The 14,655-nt window shown below is 40.0% G+C and overlaps 1 protein-coding gene across 1 annotated transcript in view; it reads right to left on the reverse strand.

The window, feature by feature from the left end:
* The window catches only part of DCC (DCC netrin 1 receptor), a 590,042-nt gene that overhangs the window by 281,807 nt on the left and 293,580 nt on the right, over positions 1–14,655 (reverse strand). Inside the window, exons 4-5 of the mRNA XM_009274745.1 lie at positions 12,889–13,039; positions 12,389–12,525 (exon numbers count right to left, since the gene is read on the reverse strand). Of these exons, the coding sequence (XP_009273020.1) occupies positions 12,389–12,525; positions 12,889–13,039 (288 nt within the window). The remainder of the gene's footprint in view (positions 1–12,388; positions 12,526–12,888; positions 13,040–14,655) is intronic.

The following is a 14,655-nucleotide window of genomic DNA, read 5'->3' on the forward strand; positions in this document are numbered from 1 at the left end:
ACTGAGCAAAAAGCTATTGAAAAAATATTCAAACCGCTGTTTTAAAAAAGATACACCGCTCAACAGCGTTTGACAATTTCACATAACTGAGTTTTAAAACTTTCCTTGCTTTACGTATCAAAAGCATCTGCACCATGAATGAATACACTTTTCCAATATTTAAAGATAGCGGAAGGAAAAATAAACACAAGTTGCCACAGGCCCCCTGCTAACTTAATCAACCTGCAGCCTCTGAGACTTCTCTGTTTGGAACAAAAGATATTAGCTGAAATTAATACAATTTTATTATGCACCTATTAATAAATGATTAATTTTCAGACTTCAAACAGATCCTGTTTTGCGGAGACCTACATTTCCAGCAGCTCAACGCAGTAGAAGTCCAACTCATTTTTTGTACAATAAGCAATTTAGAAGAGGCAGGTTCAAAAGTTAAAGAAATGAAAATTAGCCTAACAAAACCGAGCCCAGCTCACAGTGCTGCAAGACTGTGCTAATTGCATTCTGGTAAACAGGGCTGCAGACACACAATTTACTAAGCCAAATTTGGTGGAAAAAGTAATAGAAATGCAGATTATTGGACTGACCTATTTTGAAGACATTCTTTTGGAAGGAAGATTGGATTCATGGGCCAACTGCCAGTGTGCTAACGTTCCCCTCGGCCTCCAGCTCCAGAATGACGCCAACGAGCTGGGAGCCTGAGAAATACCCTAAATATTGAGAGGAGACACAGCTCCATCCCAGACACCACCTAAAAACCAGACCTTCTGTTCCCAAAAGCGCTGTGGGTCTTTCCTCACCTCTGTGGGTTTGCTTTTTTCCATCCTCAAGCCTTCCCCTCCCTCCTTCTACCCATCCTTCAGAAGTCCAGCTTGGCCAAACAGCCGATCTTTTCTAATGATCTTTTCTGCTTTGAAAGAGGCAGCTAAAATAAATATTTTAAAAATAGCTTGACACTTGGACAAGGGTCTCAATGATGGATAGAGCAGTACGGTCCTACCCAGAGAGGGTATGAGTAACAGGTCAGAACCACAAAGAAAAGCTGCATTTTCTGGTTTTGCTGTACTTTTCCTTTCTGTGCATGGCTGTCTACCAGGACCAGAGGGAAACAGCTTAAAAATTGCAACAAGAGCTCCCCCCCATCTCAATTCTCTTCTTTCTTCCCCAAAATTGTATGCAAATAAGGACAATGGTTTGAATGAAATATTTATATTATTTTTCCTCTTCTCTTGTTCTGGCTATTTACAAAAGTTCCCAGAAAAAAAATCACGCAGACAGATTATCATCACTGCAATGAGGGTCAAGTCCTTTTATCCCAAACCTGAACCCCGTGTGAATCTCAGCACTACACATCTCAGCAGTCTGTGCCATTCCATTCACAATTTTGCAAAACTCATGGAGAACCAAAATATGCAAGCTTATTCACTCATTTATTTTTTTCAGGCTGGCCTCTCTGTCCAGTTTTATAAACACCCGCAGTGAACTTTTACTTCAAGTTCATTCTGATCCAGAGCTCAGGTTCAAAGCGCCCAAAAGAGGAGCTCCTGCACAGATTTGCCTTCAATTCTTGGGTATCATCCGTGACAAGATACTGAACTCAACCGCTGCCAACACATTATGAGCTCCAGCATTTTTAAGTATCAGTTCAACTCCAGTTTACAAACCTCCGAGTTAATTTGGAAGAAACATTCTCCATGAAAACAAATTTGTTTTCATGATTTCTTCTCTTATGTATAAAAAGGTGGTTAAAAACACGCATGGTTGTGTCTAATTGCCCTACAGCTATGCTTTAATTAGGCAAGTTGTGAGAAAATGTTGCTCACAAACCCCATGCTGTGCATACCTAATACACCTCTCCAAGGTTTAAAAGGGAGTAAAAAAAGAAAAATAGATGTCAGCCATACAAGTCCTTCAAAACGAACTTAAGTCAAAGTTATTTAAAGTATGTTAGAAACGCTGCATATTTTAAAATCTGGCTTTGACTGAATGTGCTTCTACTGTTCCTAGCCCTTCCCACCTGATGGGCCGTGGTTGTTTCAAATGCCTGTAGCTGCTGTATAGCTGAGGATAAAGCAAGCTTTGCTCGGGTGATGCCGTCGGTATCCTCAACATCACGCTGCCGCTGGGGCTAATATTCAGTGCAGTTGGCATTTCACCGAAATTTTAAGTGCCTCTGTGTGTATATAATAAATACTATCACCACGCACTGCCTGGCTGCATTCATTCTCCACTGGAGAACTTCGCCACTTCAGCAGCTTTTCTGGAGTCCAGGACCACGTTATAGTCAGACTTTGCAATAAGATACGGAATTACAGGAAGAACAAAAGTGATTTTCTGTTAACTGTGTAACTATATATCTAAATATACTCATGAAAATGAACTTGTGCTTGTGTTGAACATCTCCCTTGGGCAGCAGGAAAAAAGAAATCCTGTTATTTCAAAAGCCGCAATTATTTAGCAGTCATAGCGAATTCAGTGCCAGCTTGTTTATGCAGTTCCTGTGAACGATGATGCAGCCAGTGTCTAAATTGAGTTCGCTCTTTCCCCCGGCATAGCAAACTGTTTGTCTAAGCTAATAAATGTACATATTAACCCAGCCACCTCGTAGGAAGCCTGCTCTACGCTCTGTTCAATATTTTCCAGTTAAACTAATCAGAACCATTTGTTCAAAAGTCTTTTGAGAGCCTCTCCCTCGCAACTGGACTACACGTACTTCATATGCTGAATCCGAGTAGCCTCGAAGTCCCAAGTGGTTTTAACAGATCACCACTACTGTGAGCTATAAATACCTTCCCAGCGAGCCGTAAGCGTACCGCTGAAGCCAACATAACACACTTTTAGGAATCTGAAAAACAGCAAAAAGCTAGGAAAAAAGCGCCACTACTGTGAGCTGTAAATACTTTCCCAGCGAGCTGTAAGCGTACCGCTGAAGCCAACATAAAACACTTTTAGGAATCTGAAAAACAGCAAAAGCTAGGAAAAGTCATGGGAATAGCGCTAGATACTTTCGTTAAGAGTAACAAATTTTTCAGTCTTGGACACTCTCCTGCCTTCTTGTTTAATAATTGAATTTTAGCAGCTGTGTTAATTCGTGTTAACTACATAGTTTAACAGGAACTACTCCATAACATAGTGCAGTTCACCATTCATTTCAGTTAGGACCTTTTATAGCCATTAATCAAACCGATGGCCAATCATTCTTGTCACACTGAATCAAACCAGAGCCAAAAGACAAAGGGAACAAAAAAAGGTCTAATGAACGCTGCCATTCATCTCATGTTATAAACAGAGAGTACAGGGAATCACAACGGCATGTAAGCGCAGTGATGACAAGTCTCCTCTTACCTGTGAAACTCTGCCCTAACTCTGATTTTAAAGATGTGATATTTCAGGAAAAAAAAAAAGGTTTTGTCCTCCATCAACAAAACTACTCTGCTAACGATAAAAGGGATGACGAAAATCAGGCTGGAAGGGACCCTGAGAAGTCACAGTCCACCCCACTGCCCCTTAGCAGGATCTGCTTTCATTTACACATGCCTGATAACCGCCTGTGCAACCTGTTCTTAAAACTACACACACGTCTTTGGAAACTAAAAGAAGCTGTAATATGCAGACACAGAAGTTACTGATTTATTTTTAAACGACATGAGTGTGCTTTGCAATGAGATCTGCATATTTTGACTGTCTTATGAAAGTTCCAGGGTGACTTACGCTCAAGCACCTTGCTGCAGAAAGTACTCTGGAGAGCTCGGGAACAGACAGCAAACCACTCCAAGGGCAAAAGAAACCACTTCTCTTGTTACAACAGATATTCATGCAGTTCTCAATTTATAGTACAAGAGATAAAGGATTATTCTCAGAAGTAACCCAGCTGTAAGCTCTTCTCTCCACTGAGACAAAGAAACAAACTAGAAAGTCAGAGCTCAACAGCCAAGGGTCAGGTTAAGTACGGGGAACCACTCCTCCCTGAGGAAGCCTTCTGTTTAAAACATTTCGTTTAAAAAAAAAAAAGCTTTGTTTCTTTGTTGGTTTTGGGGTTTTGTTTTATTTTGTTTTAAACAAGCTGTTTAAAATGTATGTCGACATCTGTTGTTTTTATTTCTCAAATCCGGCCAGCAATATGGGGAAACTCTCATTTCATTTGTGTCGTCTTTACTTATCGTTTTCCATTTTTTTGGAAAGCATATAACATGCTCTCCCTTATTGGCAAGAGCATGGTGCTAAACCGTGCTAATATATTAATTATAATACCATACTATGAAAGATTCCTAGTGTCATTATTAGATGTTCACAGAAGCAGCTGGATGCTACAGAGCAGATGCCATTGCCGAGGAGCTGCACAGTGAAAGAAAATAGACCTCTTCTCTGGGTTTTGTTGTGGTTTTTCTTATCCCGTTTAACGCTCAGAAAAGAGAGGTTTAATTCATACTTAAATGTAAATACCAAAATGCAGTAACTAGTGTAATGCAACAATTACACAGTTATAAAGTAATAATGCTAGCGCTTTTAAAAACAGAGAATTTATAAAGAAAATATGTTTTTTTTTTTTAATACCAATATACATTAAAAGTTGGTGAAATAGCAGCTATAGGTCTTCTGGTGTCATATATGGCTCAGTCCTATCACTGAAGCTAAGCTTTTCCCACTACCTCTAATGCAAAAGACCCACATCCTCCACTTTGAGCTTTCCATATCAACACTGTTCAAAAACCTTCTGTACAACACAATTTTAAAGGGGATGTTTAGTGGTAAAAGGAGATATTTGGTGGTAAAATTTTGAAAAGTGCATTAGACCTACGAAGGAGATTCTCAAACGGGCACTTCAGCACCCAAACCTCACTGAAGGTCAAGCTGACCCACAACAGCTAACCCACATTTTGATGCCAAAGACACTTCACTGACTCCACGTTAACAGTAACGTTTGCACACAAGATTCACAGCTCCCCCTGGCATGTTACTCAAGGTCGTATTTAAAAAAACAAACCAAGCAGCAAGCAAGCAAACAGAAAAAACAAAGATTTCTATCTCCAAAGGGTAAGGAGCTTCTCAGTATTGCTCAGGGTCAGACTTGGCTCCCAAAGTTATTTAGGCACTTCTCTAAATCTCATTTAGCACCTTTGTCCATAAGCAAAAACCAATCTTACGAAATCTATGCAAAGCCCTACAGAGCCTAGAGCCAAAATAGATGTTAAGTTAGAGATGGCTGAAGTAGGTAGCTGGGACAGCAAACTGTGCCATCGCCTGTTGGGATGGGGAACATCTCCGTTGGTCCCATGCTATATTCAAGAGTTACACGGGCAGGACCGTGCACGGCACTACTCTCCCCGTGGCCCCTACAGGAAATCAGCCCGCGGTCACCACGATGGCTCCGCACATGAACACACCAACGCACTCGATGTTTCTGGCAGCAGAAAAGCTCCCTTGTCAGAGAGAAAATAGCTTCTTTAACAAGCTATTTGGCAGAGTATCTCTGCAACTATTGCAGGCTGATCCACACAATTAAAAGTTTAAAAGTCAGACTATGCACAGACCTGGTATAGTTAACTTTCCAACATTCATTCGCCTTTGGATTCAAAGGGATTTCTGTATGAATATTTTTTCCCTTAAACATAAACCTGTAGAACATACCCAGACACAGCAATTTTCCTATGATCAGCCAAGTGAGCATCGGTATCACAGAGCTCGGTAGGTATATTTATTTTTAATAGGCTTGAATTTAAACACCATTAGCAGAAAATGGCAACACTGGAGTTTCACTCGAGTACTTTCTACAAGTGTCAGGTGCTGAGTAAGCATTTGATACTCTTGATGCATTGACAAGAATTACATTTCCAGAATGGTCTGAATTTGGCACTCGACTCCCATTCCATCCATGGCAATAAAAATTAGCTGACTGTCCTTCAATCGCACACCATTACCAGGATGAGCTTCCCTTTACCTGCGGGTAGGCATTCACCTCATTATTCACAGACTCCATTTAAAGGAAAATCACTCAGAACAAATTCTTCAAACTGCTCTAAAAGCAAAACAAGATATTAAACAGGATTGGAAAAAAAATAACTGTATGGGAATTCGCAAAGATCAGACTGCTGTTCGTTCCAGTCCAGCCTCACTGCCAGTACAAGCCAGTATAACTGCTCTAAAGCAAAACAAGATATTAAACAGGATTGGAAAAAAAATAACTGTATGGGAATCCCAGACTCCTGTTCTTTCCAGTCCAGCCTCACTGCCAGTACGCCAGTACTGGATGCTTCTTCCCACAAAGGATTACGTCAACCCTGAAGTTCACACACACAAAAATATATATAAATATAGATACACATATATATATCTTCTGTCTATATATATAAAAACCACACACATAGAAGAGAGACTGTTGAAATCCTATTTTCTATGTTGTTCAATGTGCTCATATCCAATAAAACAATACCAAATCTTGACTCAATCTACAAATCTGTTGGTCCCAAAGCTATACTCCGATAGGAAGCTCCACAGATTAACATAACACTGCTTAAAAGGGAAAAAAAAAATAATCTCATCACCTTTAAATTTGCAGCAGAGATGTCAGCACTCATGCCTACTCAAATATTTTGTCTGCCTCAAGGGCATTCAGTCATGACATGAGTTTCTTGACTCATTGAGGATGCCCGATAAGTCAGTCATTCTGCTCGGACCGCTTGGCTGCACTGCTTTATGTAGTTTAAGATATATTTAAAAGAAAAAAAAAAAAAATCCATCAGAGCATCAAGCGTCTTCACACGTAAAAGAAAACTGCAAAAATTTCTGCAAAACTCTGCTGATTCCAATACTTGCCCTGACTCAGCACGACTGCAGCAGCTCCAGGCATTTAGTTATGCATATGCTATCTTGTACCCCATCTTCAAGCGTCCTATTAATAAAATACTCTTCACACACCGCTCTCAGCAAGGACAGTCCCTTTCCCCCCCACCACCCTTTGAAACTGTTGCCACCCTTATGTTTTTCCTCTTTTCAGTTGCACCACTCCAGAAAGCAAAACAAGTCTGAGGTCAAGAGAAACAGAGGAACTTACAGTAAAAACCTGCCAGGGCTCAGCCAGCTTTACCGCAGAAAACCTGTGGCACTACGCGGTGCTTTGCAGTTTACTGTTTATGCCAGCAGAGACCCCTGTTAGTGACAGAATTCATCAATTCTGTCATAGGGTTACACAGTTCTAGTACTGTGATTTTTAATTTCTTAAGTATAAAAAAAAAAATCCTTGAAGGGAGTAGCTAATGTTTTGAGATCAGCTAGAGGGTACCCCCCCAACATTATTTTACTGTAACTACTCGTATTTAGCACTGTGCGACCGTACCATGCTCCCCGTTAGCAATGCAACGGTAGATAACTGATTTCAAAGGGAAATATTTCAGCTTCAGTTGCATAAAATTCATTTTAAACACTGTCCAAATATATTTTTCCTGGATGGAAAATATAACTGGCTTCTATGAAGCCATTGAATGCTATTGATTAGGTAATACATTTTTTAAATTCTCTAAATAAAGGGGAGTGAACACAGAAAGAGTTATTGACCCATCTAGTCCAGCACCTTCATCTTCGAAAGCCTGGTTACATTTCAGCAAGTAAACCCAGTATTTCCAACAGTTTGGGTTGCCTGTCCCACATTGATACCCTGATCAAGAAGTCTCTTCCCAAAGCCTAATTTAAATATTTGACTTTCATATTTTCAGGTGACAGAACCATTAATTTTCTCTCATCTCAGAGCTAGATACCTCAGCTCCATCAACCTTCTGGGAAAGGGCTTAAGAACAACACATTGGACACTTCTGTCCGCTTGACTTGACAGAGGAGCTGTAGGGATGGAAAACCTACGTTGCTACGTCACAGACTCAAAGTTACACCTGCAAGAAATATAATGAATGGCATCAATGTTTCCGTTTACACCAAACTTTTCAGTATTGAAACTTAACAGGAAAACAAATGGAAGAGAGGCAAGTCTTTGCTTTGGGGAGAGATTGGGTTTTATGTTCATTTGTCTCATTTTTGCCTGAAGTAAACCATCATGAGATTTATTGTAGATTACTGCGCCAGCTCACATATACATATGCCCTGTTCCATAAAGAACTACAAACTCAGAGCAGAGGATAATTAAATAGTCTATTCTGTGTTTCGTTTCTTCAACAAGATCGCAAGACACGAGCAAGTTTGATTTACCCCACAGAGCGGGATCACAGAGGAACAGAACCTCAGGTTACTCAAATTTTCTTGGGTTCACCAGTTTCGGCAGAGCTGCTGCAATGTCCATCCGCTGAGGATCCGCCTGCTTCTCTACAGGCAATAGGATAGCTCTGGAAATTATGTTTCAATGAATATATGCTAATAGGGTACATCACTGGGTTTGACTTTTAACATTAGCAGTAGACTATAACTGCTTGTGTAAATATTTCAGGACTAGTGCGTTTGTGCAAGGTCAGCTGAAGCAGCGCTCACAACAGAAACATCAGAGGGTTTCTCATTTTTCATGCTTTCATTGCTGTGTCAAACCATGTTATGGTGATGCAGGCTTCCTTCTTAATACTACTCTCTACCTAAGTGCTTCACACACAACAACGTGATCCATGCCTGCTTTATTCAGTGCTTTCCGTGACCTTGATCCCTGAATAACCATTTTGCTACAGGAATTTATGCAGCAGAGTCAGAAGTAAAACTGATTTGACCAAGATGCACGGTGCTTACAATCGTTCATTCTTGTCAAAAAGACCTAGGTGATTTTATAAGCCACTTGTCTCACGTGGCCTTACCTTTGATGTAGCTTTTCTTCCGCAATGGCAAACAAAACTAGTGCTAAAACCACTTCATATTAAAAACTCCCTAGTAAACGGCATTTGCATAGAAAAAAATGCTTCCAAATTGCAGTCATTTGTAGCTTATACATATGGATGCTCGGTAAAAGTTAGCAACAGTGTTTTTCTGCAAACACTGTCTTTCAGATTTTTTTTTTTTTTGCTTTTTGCTACTACTTTCTCTTACTTTAGGCAATGACCTAAAATTATCTCAAACCAGCATTCCTGACCCAACACTACTGGTAAACCGTTCCCTTCTCTGGTCCTCCTTAAGGGACATTTTAGGAAGAGAAGATAAAAAAAAAAATATATTACCTCAATCTTGATCCGTTTAAAAATAGCTGCCTGATTCAAAGGCATTGATGGTGTAATTCTGAATATATGCATTATTATGCAAAGAATAGTTGACAAAACTCTCAACCTCAGAAGCAGCAATGCTCTTCTCCTGCCGCGCCAACACTATTAGAGCTATAGTTTGGTCTTTGACCCAAATAAGGGATAGTCCAAATACTCAACAGAAAGAAAAAGAAATGATGAATGATGGCATATAAGCAAATCTATCAGTTCAGTTACGACCACCTACAGAAACCTGGATTTATAGAACTAGATCTCTACCAGGACCCAAAACCCCAGGGTTTTATCCCACCGCCAGACCGGGCTGCAATCAGAGTGAGATCCCACAAGTAGGCAGAGGGTATGGAAAACTTTCTTCTGGATTTATCTCACTTCCAGAACACTTATGGAGTTGGGGCAGGGGGGTTCTTTGCTAAAACAGCTAAGCAGACTTTCAGTCCCGCTTTACAAGACACGAAACAAAAAAGCTATATAAAAAAAAACCAAACCCTTCAGAGGCCAAAAGGGAACAAGCCCAAAATCCACTTCTGAAAGCCAGAAAACAGAAAATAATTGTAGCTGACACTGGTTAACACATTTAATCATCTTGAAACATTTGTTTAAACACTAAGCTCTCTAAAGCTACCGAGTACGCAGATGATTTATACAGTAACTAGGTAACCTGCACCGGACCTTTTAATTTTCATTACACAGGGAGATGTGGCTAAAATATTGCCAAAAGGCCACAACGCAACATTAAAATTTAGCAAAATACATTCTCTTCTTGCAAATTCATTCGCCTCTTGCAATTTTAGGCCTATGTCCAACACAGAAGGGGTTATTTTTAGCTCTTTAAAAGAACTAACAGGAACTCCATTGTGAAACACACTCTGTTTCTTGCAAATAGCCTCATTATTTAAAAGATCAAAAGCATCTTGGTACCATGTGATGTAACTAACTTTGATCTGATGTTGTCTACTCAGACTTCAGAGGAGATAATTATTGGACTGTTAAATTTTTTTGCACTCAGACTGCAAATGTCTCACTTATCCCTCTTCGCACTACAGATACATTAACAATTAAAGGATTACATCAATATTAAAAAATGTGAGTCTTGCAACAAAATACTGATGGGCAATTTACAGTTTGTTAAATAAACAAGCATATTAACTCTAAGGAAACACAGCAATATCTGCATTTGTATCTAGCCAAAGAAGAAAATAAAACTATCAATTAATTATTCTGTTTATGAGATATAATGATTACATGAGAAACTTTAGTGCATTTGAGAGTTTCCTACTGGTAAGGATGGATTCAACAAACAAACAGGTTCTGAGCAAGTTCGTAGCCCTGGTATATTGCTCTGGAAAGACAGATATCGGGGATCGCTGTCATCATCTCTCCAGTTTAGTCATGTAATTTCTTTTGAATCCTTTGAACATTTTCTGTTATTAATACAAACATACCTGAACACGACGTTTCATTTCCAGTTAAGTCTGTCACCAATGAGTGATCTAACTCATGAAAATAAGAAATGTACATCAATACTGTGCCTAAGTTACAGCTCCATTTTCTTTCCATCTGCTCCATATCTGTGAATTCCATATGCGAACACAAACTTTACCAAAGAAACCTCTGATCTACCAACAGGGTCGATACAGTTGCACTGTGCCATGGCAATGCAGTTTTGGTTTCCCCTTGAGACTGCAAAGAGTCAGCAGAGGTGGCATCTTTCACCTTTGTGTCGGTCTAGTTTCATCCTTAGCACTATCTTGGCATTCTGTCGTCATCCTCTCCTGGAGATTTTCATCATCTTGTATTCATCCCTACAGTTGTGTCATACTGCCGTCACATACCTCTCAACGTGCATGAAAGTTTATGTACCTTTAATTTCTACATGGCACACTCACAGCAGAAGGCATAACGAAGCCAAAGCTAGACGCGTTACAGACTGAATGCAGACGGGAACAAATTTTTCAAAAGGTACGTAAAGGACTTAAGATGCAAAACTCCCATTAATTTTCATGAGAACTCCATGGTCAGAAACCATCTATGCAATAAGGCATACAACGATCCCGCAGCCACAGTTGCTCTTACCAATAGATACTGCAATCTATTGTTGGGGTGAAATATCAGTGTAATTTACTGCACGCTAGATTTGAAATCAACATATTTCAGTAAGGCAAATAAAGTATACTGCCCAACAACTTACCTGCCTTTTCAATATTTGATTCCTTAAAATGAAAACAATTCCAAAACAAATGAACTTCCACAATTACAAAGCCACATTTTTATTTTTATCCAGTAAAACAATGTATTACATTAATGTACCTAAAGAAATAGAACTGAACCCTCCATCACCAGTAATTATTGTATTTTATTATGGCTTGATAAAAGGATATTGTTATACAAGCATTGAATATCCTATAATCCAAATTAAGGCTCTATTCACTAATGAAAGTGTTTTTCATGCATAAGCTTTAAAGCCAGAATGCAAAATGAACAGCACATTGAAATATGTTATTGTTTGACTAAGTATTAACTATGCCGTTCTTTAGATCTGACTGAATAACACTAATGTAGCCCGCTATTGTTCAATGGTTTAAATAATGAAAAAAGAAAAAAGACGGCTATTAGGTTTAAGCATATTTCGGATTCCATTAATATTTGCCATGAGGAAGGAGCGTGGGGGAAGCAGGTTCTGTCGGGAGGGCGCTTTCATAAGATTTAACAGTGGGAACCCTCAGAGCACCACTGCTGAGTGAGGACTTCGATGAATTTACTTGGACTTTTGTTCATTTGGTGAGAAGACACTAAATACGTTGATTTTTCTTATCTTACCATATTGACTGTTCGTGACCCAAAAAAAAGCAGCTACAAAACCTGATTTTCAACCCACTGTGCTTGACATCGTGCACAACAGGAACATCCGTTGTACTGCCAAAAATAAGGCTTCAGGAAGGAGAAATAAAGGGAAAGGACCGTGCACAGAAGGCAGTAGCAATTAGCATCCGATACCATAAGATGTTCGGCCACAGCAAGGCTACCAGGCACCGGGGGAGTTATTCAAAGATTTACAGGACTTGGTTTCCATGGGTGTGAATACCTGATCAAAGCAGGGAAGGGACTTGTACAGTTTGCAGTTATTTGGAGTTCTGAAAATTAAGTCATTCTGGAAAAGGGAATAATTAAAAATGTTCTTGGAAAAGCAAAGTGGGCGCAGTTCATGTACTCACCCATCACTGACAGCTCTGCGGAGCCACTGCTGTTCTCGTTTTTGTAGGTGACTACACATGTGTATGTCCCAGAATCATCGTCAGTCACGTTTGATATGAGTAGGTTACTGCCAGCCAGTAACGAATACTTTTTGGACCTGAAACATTGATAACACATGTCCGCAACGTGTTAAGGTGCTACCTCTATGTAGAAAAAATACACAGAGTAAATTATGCTGTAAGTAATTCTCCGCTGTGATTTTTGCTCTTAATAGCTTTATGCTTCCATTTTAAATACCAGCCAGGTGACATTTATGACCAATTTCCACCCTTGGATTCGGTGCAGAGATGAATTATAGCAGCAGGTTAAGAGACACGTCTAGTCTCATCATTATTTCGGAGGAAAACCTCACGGCCTCCAAGTCTGCCCCACTGAATTTAAATCATTACTCAGTGCCTTGCCTGTACTTTGCTCAAGGAAACGTAGCGTTAGAGATGCGACCCACAAAGGACTGAGCTACCTGACAGGGAGCACTTCATCTCCTCGCAGCCACGTGAAGGTGGGAGGGGGGTACCCAGAAACGCAGCACTCCAGAACAGCATCCTTCCCTTCCATGGCCACCACGTTCGACGGTCGCTGAAGGAAAAACTGCTGCCTGTGCAAGCCTGGATCTACGAGAGCAAGAGAGACAGTTATCATCCATAAAAAACCCCCAACAAAACAAAACAACATTCTTTTTGTTGGGAATGGGGAATGTAAAACGCCTGATCAATAACAGGCCCGAGAGACCACAGCTTTCACAGATTCTTACTGATGGGAAAATAGAAAAATCATAGTACGGACATATAAGAAGTCTATCAAATGGCAATCTTAGAGCTGCTTACAGGTTGAACCCAAGGGAGCAATTTGAAGGCAGAAAAATACCAGCTTTTGGGAAAGCGAGAAAGGACTGTTTGCAGCCTGGTATTAAAGTCAGGTCTTTGAAAGCCACGGGAAAAGGCAGAGTCATGGCAAGAAAAGACAGAGATATACATAAGGTTAAGAGTGGTGCTGGATTAACGACACTATTTTGGAGTTGCAAGAGGGAAGTTCATAAATACAGCAGGTGAGAGAAGACAAGGAAAGCTTCAAGTCAGGAAAACACAGAAAATGAAGAATGAAATAACTTGAAAAATGTGAATTGAGAAGGAATATGTAGAGAGATTAGTGCCCCAAATTCTCCTTCGCCTGACCGAAGGCGTCCACACGGACGCCCGCATGTCGGAGGCTGTCTGACAGCCCTAGACACCTACCTGTGGGCAAGCGAGCCGAGCTTTAAGATGAGCTAAATCTCTCCATAGTGCCTCTGACTGCCATGGGTGGATCACCACTGACCAGGGGACAACCCACATTCAGGTGACAAGCTAGACCCAAACCCCACCCATTGTGCCCGAGGTACCAGCAACCAGAACCATACACCAAGGAAATCAGTTGGGTTTGTTTGCTGTTTAATGGATCTGTTCTTTCTCTCAAAAATGACTTCATTTTCTTATCACAGATGTTGAAACAAATGTGCTGGACTACAGCCATTAAACATTACTCCTTGTTTCCTGACACAAACATAAAAATTACACTATATAAGTGAATATTCCCACCAAATTAACAACTACAAGATCTTCCAGGATCATCTGCAAGTAATTAGCTGGTTCTCCCATACAAGTAGAAAGAAACCGTAACTAGCTGCATGCATTTGTTACGGATTTACAACAGCATATTTCAATTTCTTACTGTAACCAGATGGACATGAAATTTCCAGCCATCAGTAAGTGCAACTGATGCAGAAGTTACCACACACGACTCAACAGCTTCAGTCTGTGAAGACATCTTAGCTCATCACAGCGACGCCTTTGGCCTGTGAACGGCATAGTATCTCTTGCGATAACCGCAAATACACATACTACCTTAACATCTGCTAGTTAGCTACCATGTATTTAATTGCATAAAACCAAAGCTTTTTTGTTTGTTTGTTTTGTTGTTTTATTTTTTTTGAAGTCAGTTGTCCAAAGATGAAAACAGATGTCCAAAAGCAGAAAGCAAACAAAATCCGTAAATAGTATCCAGACCTTAATACGGGAGTGTCTCCTTCCCTTCAAAAGTACTTAGTTCTGAAAACGCAAAGAGGTCGTCTTTGATTAAAATAATGATCCTAGTTAGGATGGAATATGTGAGCAGCAGTAAGAAGCACAGCAATAAAAATATAGGGAAAATTACATCAATGAAGATCAAATTTCAAGTTAGAAAAAGCAGA

The sequence above is a fragment of the Aptenodytes forsteri genome, unplaced genomic scaffold (genome assembly GCF_000699145.1).
Source record: "Aptenodytes forsteri isolate BGI_AS27 unplaced genomic scaffold, ASM69914v1 Scaffold112, whole genome shotgun sequence".
NCBI lineage: Eukaryota > Metazoa > Chordata > Aves > Sphenisciformes > Spheniscidae > Aptenodytes > Aptenodytes forsteri.